The 10,317-nt window shown below is 52.3% G+C and overlaps 1 protein-coding gene across 1 annotated transcript; it reads right to left on the bottom strand.

Annotated features, from left to right (window-relative positions):
* Positions 1-1,067: 1,067 nt before the first annotated feature.
* LOC100902300 (uncharacterized) lies at positions 1,068-10,130 on the bottom strand. Its single transcript, XM_029110557.1, has 18 exons — positions 10,084-10,130; positions 9,771-9,841; positions 9,351-9,433; positions 8,907-9,099; positions 8,583-8,782; positions 8,261-8,458; positions 7,174-7,368; positions 6,810-7,020; positions 6,420-6,655; positions 6,097-6,288; positions 5,755-5,951; positions 5,070-5,259; positions 4,586-4,915; positions 3,414-4,211; positions 2,924-3,209; positions 2,498-2,782; positions 1,527-1,751; positions 1,068-1,420 (listed from the first exon to the last, which is right to left on the bottom strand). The coding sequence occupies exons 1-18, from the start codon at positions 10,128-10,130 to the stop codon at positions 1,068-1,070; spliced, it is 4,290 nt and encodes a 1,429-aa protein (XP_028966390.1).
* Between the last annotated feature and the right edge of the window lie 187 nt (positions 10,131-10,317).

The following is a 10,317-nucleotide window of genomic DNA, read 5'->3' as shown; positions in this document are numbered from 1 at the left end:
CCGAACACCTAATTGTTACGTATTGCCGTCCCGGACGTTGTGCAAACAGTAAAGAACCGCTTGAGTCGCTTGTCCGTCCACCTCGTCGTGCTTTGCGGCGACTCAGTCGAGCGCGATGGAAACACATGACGGGGCTAGAGTTGAAGAAACGCCGCACAGGAAACATCAAATAGGACGACATCGCTCCGGGCGCTGGCTCCGCCTGAAGGCACACGCTGACAGCTAACGATGGCAATATTCTACTTTCGGAAGTCAGACACGCATTTGTCCGAACGTCAGCGAGCGGATTCTTCGCAATGGCTTCCCCGTGAATGGGGAGAATCATCAGCGGGCCTGGCTCCACTCACGTTTATCTCTCCCCTTGAGCGAGCGACTTCAGAGAGTGCTCTTGTCCTGGGAGTCCGTGACTGCATTTGAACCTCGTGGGTGTCGCCCTGCAATGAGCTCCGATGGACGGATAAAACGAGCCTGCTCAGGGGGAGATTATATCAGGAGTTTCCGACGTCAAATGGCGAAACTCGATCGAAGAGAGCGTTGAAGGTCCGATTGCTCCGACACGCGATTGAATCTCGAAAAACGAACATCCGCGGCGATTCCTGGCTCCAAAGTATCCACCGTAGAAGAATTCTCACAGTATGCCGCAACTTTCCATGAGGGAGTTTCCAATCGTCACGGGCTCGCCGAACCTGAATATCACTGGTGACTATCGAGCCCCCATTCGACCGGAGAACTGTGAGGGGGAGTGACAGAGACCATTCGAACAATCCAATGACATTTATTATAAAGTACCAAAAACTACAATCAATCGAGGCCGATGGCAAACAACGACACCTACTTCGAACGACTCTGACCTCTCCTATGAATCTAGAACATTCCATTATCACTCAGACGATCCAGCAGACCCAGAACCCGGAAACGATCACAACACAAGCCCCCGCAAAATGAATGCATTGTTGAGCGATCAAACTCTAATCTTCGTGAATCCCTTCCCCCTCCAACCCCTCCCCCTCTCCTACCCCCTCCAGAGCCCGTAATCTCATCCTCAAATCGCAGTATTTCGTTCCGTATCATCTCTCTCTACTAAGCAGATCTCCCCGGTCTTCCAATAGCGCTCGTTGTAAGTTTTCGCTCCGGAGGATTTGCTGCATGGCGAAAATTTGTGCATCAGTTCCACAATAGTGCACTTTCATACTAAAACAGGTACGATCGGCCCCTGTGGAATTCTTGTCGTCACAGTTATCTTGGTCTGATCTAGGTGAAGTAAAACGAACGCCGCGATGATGGTGCCGATGATGTTGGAAGCGGATGCTGATGTGCTGGACTCCAGTCCACCGCGAGAGCAATTCAGCGCATTGCCTCCCTTCATCCGCGGCCAGGAAACGATGCAATCTCTCGGAGATATTAATTTTCTCCGGTGGAGCTGCAGACATATTCCCCCGATCAGTACTTATCCATCCGGTCAGAAGTCTGCAGTGAGACTCGAGTAGTGAACCCGAACCGACGGACTAATCAGAAAACGGACTCACCGTCCATGATGATGGTATTTACTTTATGAGCGCCTTGATCACACGGCAATCCGAGGAAGCAAGGATCCTTATTTATTGCGAAGCGAACGTACGCCTTCGAAGCTTCGACCGTCAACAGCGGGCAATCACTCGAGAGGAATCTACGGCACGTTGCACGAAGGCACTCAGTCGGGTAGACGCATTTGCCGCAGGCCAGGAACGTCAAGAAACTCACAATGTACTCGCCTTGACAGAAACAATGATGACAAGCATGATTACTACGCTCCCGGGACGCTCTCCCTCTAGCTCTAGAGCCTACTCTGGCGTCAACTAGTATCGGTGCATCAGCGCCGAATGCTTCTACCCCTCCGAAGGGAACTCGACACGGGCTGGGGTTGAGGAAAATGGCTCATGCGATTGCCTCTCGATCTGCGAGTCGATATCGCGGCGAAAACACGAATCATTGTTCTAGGAAGCTAATATTCCGAGAGGACCCGCCGAGAGACTCTTCCTCATGGGCGAGAAAAAAACAGTCGTCTGCCCAGAGCTCGAATTCGCTCGAACTACGCAGGGTAATGAGTTTACGAAACGACGAAGTACGGGAGGCTCCGAAGGTACAAGTCATGAAACTTCAGGGAACAAAAGATTTGCGCAAGCGAGCCGTCTCGAGCTCATAGGTTCGGAGCGCAGAAACTCATAATGTCCCCATCTCTTTGTGTAACGTCGCGTCCCCGTTGTATTTCGAGCCACGATTATATGATCGACTGTAAAACCTGTAGCGTCCTAGCAGCCGGGGAGGGTCGGTGTTGGAAATTTTCAGAGGAGCGTCGATGAATTCTCGAGAATTCTGTGATCGGCAAAGACGTCCGGGACGCTCGTCCGACCGCTAGACGTCCACTCATTTTTTTCCAATGGCTCCCAAGGATCGATTCTCCGCGTCGACCCGATTACCCCGATCGATGAGAGTACACGAACCCCACTGGGGAACTTACCAACCGTAGTCAGCTGTTTCGGGAGAGCGACAGCATCGGCGAATCTTCGGTATATTGTCTCGAAGCACTCGGCGCAGATTATCGCGTCCTTGGCAGTCAGCAAGTTCCCAATGGCATGGGCGTGCTCGATCCGAGATCCTCTTTCTAGTCGTGCAAGCCATTCCGTCAGATGAGCTCTGACTCGCTGGTGTGACGTTACCAGAGAAAACTTCCCCAGACGTTCGTCGATTACTTGAACGAGGATGTTCTCTCGACATTCGCTGAGCTCGTGCACCGTCAACATCGCTGCAGAATCAAAGATACCTGTCATTATTCGATACGAGCGCGACAGGCGTCGCAAGTCGTTCCAGCTGAATGAGTCGCCCGATAAGTACTATGTGCTACCGGGCAGCCAGACGCGCGAGCCCGGTTCCGAGCTCGACTCACATGGATAGGTCTGACGCAACCACCACTTAGCTTCGAGCAGAACGTGGGCTATACACCACGGGAAACTATAGAAAGCACCTCCGGTTAGAGGTTGGAGGGCGTAGGCGGCCATGAACCAGGCCGAGGCTTTTTGCAGACGCAACATCCGCCTGTCCTCGGCCGCATGAGCTCCGAGAACAATGCAGTCATTTTTGAGTTCAGCAAAAAATTGCTCCCGAGTCTCTTCCATCAAAGCTGTCTTCTGCCGATCGACGAGCAGTGCCACCGAAGCTTTCTCTGCGCGAGACTGAAATTTTCCAAACATCGATTTCCCCTGTTTTGAATAGGATCAATTCAGCGCCAGCTCCTAACGAGCAGAAGCGCCAAGGCGCAAGGAGTCCGCGTCCACAAGACCCTCGAATCTGTGAGCGAGAACTCGCGAGGGGTCCCGATGCCGAGCTCCGGTCGACTCGGGGTCAATTTCACCGCGATTTCGAATAAACGTACTCACCGCGTCGAACGTATTCAGGGTCCCGATACGACCGCTGAAAACTTCCCCCTCCGACATTATACCATGCTGGTCCATGATGTTTGCCAGACGCTGATTATATCTTCGCATGGCTGCGTAGGCGTCGTCTCTGAACATCTGCCAGCCGGGAACTTCTAACGGCGAAAACTTATGACCACTGCTCAGCTGGGTATCGTTGACCGACATGATCTGTCGCACAGTGCGGTAGAGGATACCCAGAGCTTTGTTCGACTGATACGAATGCTTGTGGTCGCCTTTCTCCATGAAGTCTGGGAATCTTTCCGGCTTCTCGTTCGGATGCAGGTCCACCGAGTGTCCTGTTTTCGCGAAATCGAGAGCTTTCGAGGCCTTGTCGACCAGGGCCAAGCATTCGTCCGAAATCAGTCCACGTTGGTCGGCCCAGGCCAGATGTGCGTTCGATATTATGCCGATCATATCGTTCGCTATGTAACTGCACAGGAAGCTGACTTCGTGCACCGGGCGTTGGTACGGCTTGACGACACCGAGCGGTTTGTCGTCGTAGAGATAGGGTTCGACGTTCTCTTCGAAAATGAGATCCTCCTTCCAGATACAGATGTATTCGTCGCCATCGAGATCCGAGCCTGACATTTCGAAAGGATGCGGCGCTTTCCCCTTCGCCGGAAACACGATACAGTCCCGGACATGGTGCAGTTCAGGTATGTCGACAGCGCGGAGTCGACGGACGTCTCCCGGGTGAAGACACGGACATTTCGTGACAACAACATCGGCATCGACAACGCGCGTCCGTGCTTGGCTGATCTGGAATGGAGCGGGTTCCGAACAGTATCCGCGCTGTCGGGTTTCGGAGTAACTTTCGTTTATTCATCTAAGAATGTCCCAGAGGTGAAGGAGCGGAATCGGAGCATTTTTCCAGGTAGGACGGGGATCCGCAAGTACTGGGAAATTTCTGCCGATTCCTCCCTAGCGGAGACGCGTCTAGAAATCTCGCGTTTTCAATCTCTCAAGGACATGGTATGACTGAAGATCGGCGGCCCGGACGACGAAGGCTTCCGGTTTCACGTCGAGAGATTGAAGTCGACCCGGGGCGTTGTTCCCACACAAGGGGGGACATTCGTGGTACGTGACGCTGATTTGACTATTCCGTATCGCGAAGAGAAGATCAAAGAACTCACGTCTGAATACGGCATCTCGGTGAATTGAATGAATACTTGACCGTATTCTAGGAGCCCCGTCTCGTCGACGACTCCCAGCATGTTGCGGCCCTCGTTCACCGGGATGGCGATGTTGGCTTTTTCTTTAAGGCTCATTAGCGAGGTTTTCAATAAATCAAATAGCATCTGAGTAAAAAAGGGATCCTGTACAAGTTGCCACCCGGTCTCGGCCAGACCGTAGAACGGTATTGGCGTTTTAACGAAACTCGTCAATACCCGCAAAGCCGAAGCTTCACAGACAAGAGAGTCGGCTATCTGTAGAATCATTTCAAGTTCCAGTCTAAGAAATACCTGGAATGGATCGAAAACGTTGATTGGCCTCTGCCGGTCCGAGGTGTGCGCTCTGCGAACGGTAGAAAAGTAGCTCTGTATCGTCAGCCTCGTTAGAGGAGCTTCCGACCGTCTCCACGCAGCCCCCGGCGAAAATCAGGATTGAACAACTCACGTCAATTTTAACTCCGTGGTGCTCAAGTATCGCGATGAAAGGTCGGTTCAAGAACATGTTCATCGGAGCCGACCATTTGATAACTTCGAGCTTTCGATTCGAGTTACATTCGAACTTCACCATGCTTTTTCGCAGTACCAGCTGCCGACCCTCGAGGGAAGGGTCCAGGCAGACCATACCCTTACAGCCTCTGCGAATGAATGGGAAGACAGTTCCATGGATTATCTAGAACCTCCGCGGGCTCATTCTCGAATCTTACACTTCCTCCTCCAAAGGTTAAAGCGCGGAGAGAAAGGCTCCGAAGGCTCGCGAGAGGTCTGAGAGAATGAGGGACGACTTTCACGGACGAATTTCCGTCCGGGACTGACTATCAAGTAGGTTAGGGCTAGAGATCTAATTTCAAGTTTCCAAGAGTCCAGTCCTAGCTGAGTTCCACCGGCTGAAAGGTCCAGATCAGCGGAGCATAGGCTAATCTGTGAGGCCATAAGTAGGTCCCGAAAGCCCTTCGAAGTTTCCGAAGGCTCAAATCGGATTGGAATCCCCAGACTGCGCACGTAGTGAACCTTTCCTGATTCTCGGATCGAGGTGTCGTCTGCGCTCGCCAAGATTCGGCTACCGAGCGGATCGACTGCGATATAGGGACACGAGCCCGAGGGAAGAGAAGAAATCTTGAGCGAGCCCCTACCTGTAGCGAATTTGCAGGGCGGAGGGCTGGGAAATGGTATGGGGCAGACTTCCCCATACCTCACTTAATAAACTCGGAGATATCTTGCCACAACCGTCTGAGAAGCAATACGGTTTTTTCGAGGTCGGATGCACTTGCTCCGGGTACCAAATATCATCTTCATGGACCTCCTCGAGCGGCGTCACTTCAACCGTTTCCTGAGCGACAAGGAGCGAACGTAAACAACCGGAAAGGCCCCGTCCTTGTGAGCGAGCGGGTGGACGGACGGACGGGCTAACGCCCATGGTAGCATATCTACCGTCTCTCGGAATGAGGAAAGGAAGATGAATTGAGGTCTGAAACCTGTGTTGACGAGAAACATTGTCCCATTCGAGCCATCCGGGTGGCCACGTTGCTGATATTGCTGAAGTCCCCCATCCATTGTCGGATCGAGGCAGCATCGAAGCCCGATGGATCCAGCGCATAGAACCAAACGCCGTGGTCACGCAATTGCGACGACGAAGCTGCAACGTACATGTACTTGCGATCTCCGATCTGAAAGCCGCATAACCGCTGCGTTTCGATCTACGGGCAGGTGGACAGCTATACATGACTCTCAGAGGTGGGATTCCTCAGATTTCTCCACGTTTCCGCCGAGCCCGACTGACTGAGACAGGAACATTTACCGTGATTCCGCTTCGGATGTGGTCACCGACGACGTGATTCAGGAACGGCAGCTTTTCCCTCATATTGAGAACCGAGAATGTCAACTTGTCTAGATTGTCATCGCGGAAGCAGACGCGGATTGCGTACTCGGAATCGAAATGTCTCAGAATACGGTTTTGTGTATGCAAGTCAGCGAAACGCAGGATCATTCTCGTCGGCGTGACGAAAACTCGGCGTACGTAGACTGTTCCCGGAACTGAAAACGAAAACTCCACTTGAAAAATGTGCGTCTCACCCATTCAGTTTTCCTTCGACCGTCACCGATGCTGAGCGGATTCGCTTCGAGGCGAATCGAGTTTCTGGACGGGACAGGGTTCAAATCCAGGAGGAGAAACGACCCAACAACGAACCGGGCATCTCGCGTGCTATGCCGTCGGAGGAATAGTGTTCTGTGAAGAGCATTTCGAGCACCGATTCAAAAGCGATAATGGCTCCGTTCTCGAGCGAATTGAAAACGTCTCCCAGCGCGAGGCTCAGCGAATGGGACGACTTGAGTTCCAAAGCCCGGATCAGAGCCAGGACCTCTTGAACTCTGTTGTATGTGAAGAGTTGATCGATGATCTGGAACACGAAGGAAAAGAACAAGAAGTAGAGCCGTAGCGGGGGCAGGTGGCGGTCCCTTTCAATATCGTTCAATACAGGCCACGGAGGGGAGAGAGACGGACAGAGTGACAGGCAGGGAGAGAGAGAGAGGGAGAACTACACGGTATGAACCTCATTGCTCCACGAGAATAACGCACACATGGCGTACTTGATTTCGAACGATCTAAGGAGCGGGATAAAAGCTTCCTGGATAGCTCGCAATCTGGCCCTGTCAACGGAATGTATTAATCTTCGTTCCACGCGACAGTAAGCGACTTCGCCGTAGTGGGAGACTTTGCGGCTCACTCGGGATATCAAGTTGTTCAGCTGTAACATAGACAATGGGTTACGGTGGAGTTGCCTCCAAACGCCTTTCCCTGGATCCGAGGAATCAACAGAAGAGTTCTCCTTCGGTTTCGGAAAACAGAAAGCTTCCGCGAAAGCGAACGGCCGAGCCGATGCGCGCACGCCCAGGATCGCGCATTTGTCTCTGTCGTAGAATCGAAGGGGGCTTTCGGTGTGCTTCGAGGGAGCGCGCGATCCGAGAGCGTACCCCGCACGGATGACGTCGTGCCGACATTGACGGTATGACTCGTCAGCGTTCCGTTAATTCCTCATTGTTCCGCCGAGATAAAACACGTCCGAGAAACGCACGCGCATGACTTACGTGCGTGGAAATATGCTTCCGCTCGTTGTACGAGTCTAGATGGGAGCACGTATGTAAGTCCGTCTTCGGAATCTCGACACATGGTGCAGAGAGAGCTTACATCGGTTATTTTGCTCTGGAGAACCTATTCCTCTATGTTTCCGTCTTTCCCTCCGCCGGGCTTTTGCGGGCTCCATGTGCGTGACTCGGAGAGGTCTAGGGAGGCCATGATTCGGCACATGCAATTTCTTCCGACCGAAAATTCGTTCCTATTACGCAGCGCAGCAGAACAATCCGGAATTCTCCGGAGAATCGACTCGTGAAAGTCTCGATAGAGTTTCACGAGCTTCGATCGGGCTTATCAGGGACGATGGATGCTGGTCAGTTACATTAAAAAAAATCCGACCCACTGTGATTCGCAGTGATTGCCCGGAGCAACGTGAACGAGAAGCAGGAAGTCGTTGCTCGGAACGACGGAAACCAATATTTTGCAATTATCGCAGCGCAGCCTAAATCCTCGACGTCTGGGAGAATCGCGATTAACAGCATTATCGAGAAACGATTGGTGCTCACCGTTGTCGTGGCTCCCCGAGCGTGGAGACTCATCGTTAGACAACTGCCGAATTCGGTCGCTGTCGGAAAGGATGCGTCGAACGTGTCTAAATCGTGTTTCCGCTGATACGTTGAGATATCCTCTAGACGAAGCTCCCCACTCGACGACGCCAAGTGGCTCTCAAGTTGCTTGTTGTCGACGAACGACACCAAACTCACCTGGGGCAAAAGAATGTGCAGAGCAAATGAGCGAACCTCTCGATCGGAGTCCTGCCCCCGATTAAATGCCCCCCCCCCACTCCTTTCCCCTCTTCGATAACTTATATGTGGCGCCGGGGCTCACCACTCTCATGTGGAGCAACAGGTAAACATGATTTGGGTCTAGAATGGTGACCAACATCTTCTGGATCTGGTTATAGCGCACGGTCAGTCGTAAAACACCAACGTTCGCACGCTCGAGGAACATGGACAATGTTTGCGCAGAGTGATCGAATACGCTCAGTGCCGCTCCGAGACGGTGATGCTCGCAGAAAATCGATCTCCCTGAAACAGAGCGGAGATGGGAGAAGAGAACGGAATACAGCGAATATCGAGACATGTTCGATTCCGATTTCCCAATAACTGCACACTCGCGCTGCGTTCGCGTGGATTATTGCTGGCTGCGTACCGACAAGGTTTCCAATGGACAGCTCACACAGCTGGATTTCATGGGAACGTTCCCAGGACGTCGTCGCTAGAATATGGTTCGGGAGCGTCGGCAAGGCCCAGAGCGGCATCTGTTGACACCAGTTTTCGAGCAGTTTCTGCTGGCGAAACTCCGAAGACAGGACGGAACTCTGCAGCTGTAGTCGATACACCACCTGCGGAGTTGTTCAAAACGCCAGCCGCGTTGTGGGAGAGTTCGGATATGCACTTCGAGCAGATAAACAAAGTTTGTGGGAATTTCCGTTCGGAAGCGACTGTATCCCAGGTCGGACCACGCGGGAGCGCATCCCGCAGAGATGCAGGCTCCCGACCCGTTTCCGGTCGGGCCGTCCTGGGCTCAGTCGGACCGGGAAAAAGGAAATCATTTTCGAAGAAGTTCACCGAGAACAGTGGAGAGTATATTTACCACTTGCACAGGGTCCTCATAATATTTAGGTCGGGGTTTGGGCGCCACCTCTCGGAGGGACCAGGACCTGACGAATAGAAATTCTACCGCTTTGACACCAGCCGTTCCGGAAACTGACGATAAGGGAATCTCATCGGAGGCTATCTCCGAGATAAGTATCTCAAAATTCCAACAGATTATCTACGGTATGAATTCGATGGAATAGTCTCTCAACTTTCCGAATCAGGTAGATCAAATCACACATCCGTGATGATGTAATTGGGTCGAAAATGAGATCTTCCCGTATTTCAAGGAGAACGTGTGTGGGATGACGACCCGAATAAATCGAGCGTTCGGTGCAATCTCCATGTCTCGACACGAATTAGGCGATAATCATCGAGTTCAAAATGTTACGGGGGGCTTACGCGAGGAGAGTCTGACGACTGAAGAATTCGTTGATAAGTTCAAGATGGATCTGCACGTCTCCGTAGAAATGTACTGCGATATCGAAACTGGAAACAAGCGTCGGTGTCGAATTAGCAATTTGGCTGTCGGCGCGATTTTCCGAATCCGAAAAATGATCATCGAGGTCGGGACTCTGTCGGAGACACCGACGGGTTGCGGGAGCGGAAAAATCGAAACCCTCGAATTCTCTGAGTCTGACGCGAATCTTCCAAGCCTCTCTGTTATCTGGTTCTGCACTAAAAACTTCTGAAAACTTCGAGAGCGCGGCGTCGTCAACGAATCAACTCACGTCCCGGAATCCAGCTGATGAGATTGCTGGTTACATCGGAGTCGCATGACCGTCGCTCTCGGAATCCAAAAAAGATCCTCCGAAGTCTACGGCCGTAGAGCAAGCACCACGTCACTTATGCACTCACACTCACTCGCAGCTACCCACGGGAGAGGTCCCCGATCTGAAATCGATTTTTACTTGTATTTCTGCGGTGCCCTCCGCTCGGGAATTTGAGGTGCCAAAATTGCTCGG

The sequence above is a fragment of the Galendromus occidentalis genome, unplaced genomic scaffold, assembly GCF_000255335.2.
Source record: "Galendromus occidentalis unplaced genomic scaffold, Mocc_1.1 scf7180000076742, whole genome shotgun sequence".
NCBI lineage: Eukaryota > Metazoa > Arthropoda > Arachnida > Mesostigmata > Phytoseiidae > Galendromus > Galendromus occidentalis.
The sequence above is the reverse complement of the archived record's forward strand: the minus strand, read 5'-3'. Positions and strand labels throughout refer to the sequence as shown.

Coding starts and splice junctions, on each gene's coding strand:
- LOC100902300 (XM_029110557.1), bottom strand. CDS start 10,130: ATGCGACTCCGATGTAACCAGCAATCTCATCAGCTGGATTCCGGGAC. Junction 8,783..8,906: donor GTCCATTGGAAACCTTGTCG/GTACGCAGCCAG, acceptor GCTCTGTTTCAG/GGAGATCGATTTTCTGCGAG. Junction 1,421..1,526: donor AAATACCATCATCATGGACG/GTGAGTCCGTTT, acceptor ATATGTCTGCAG/CTCCACCGGAGAAAATTAAT.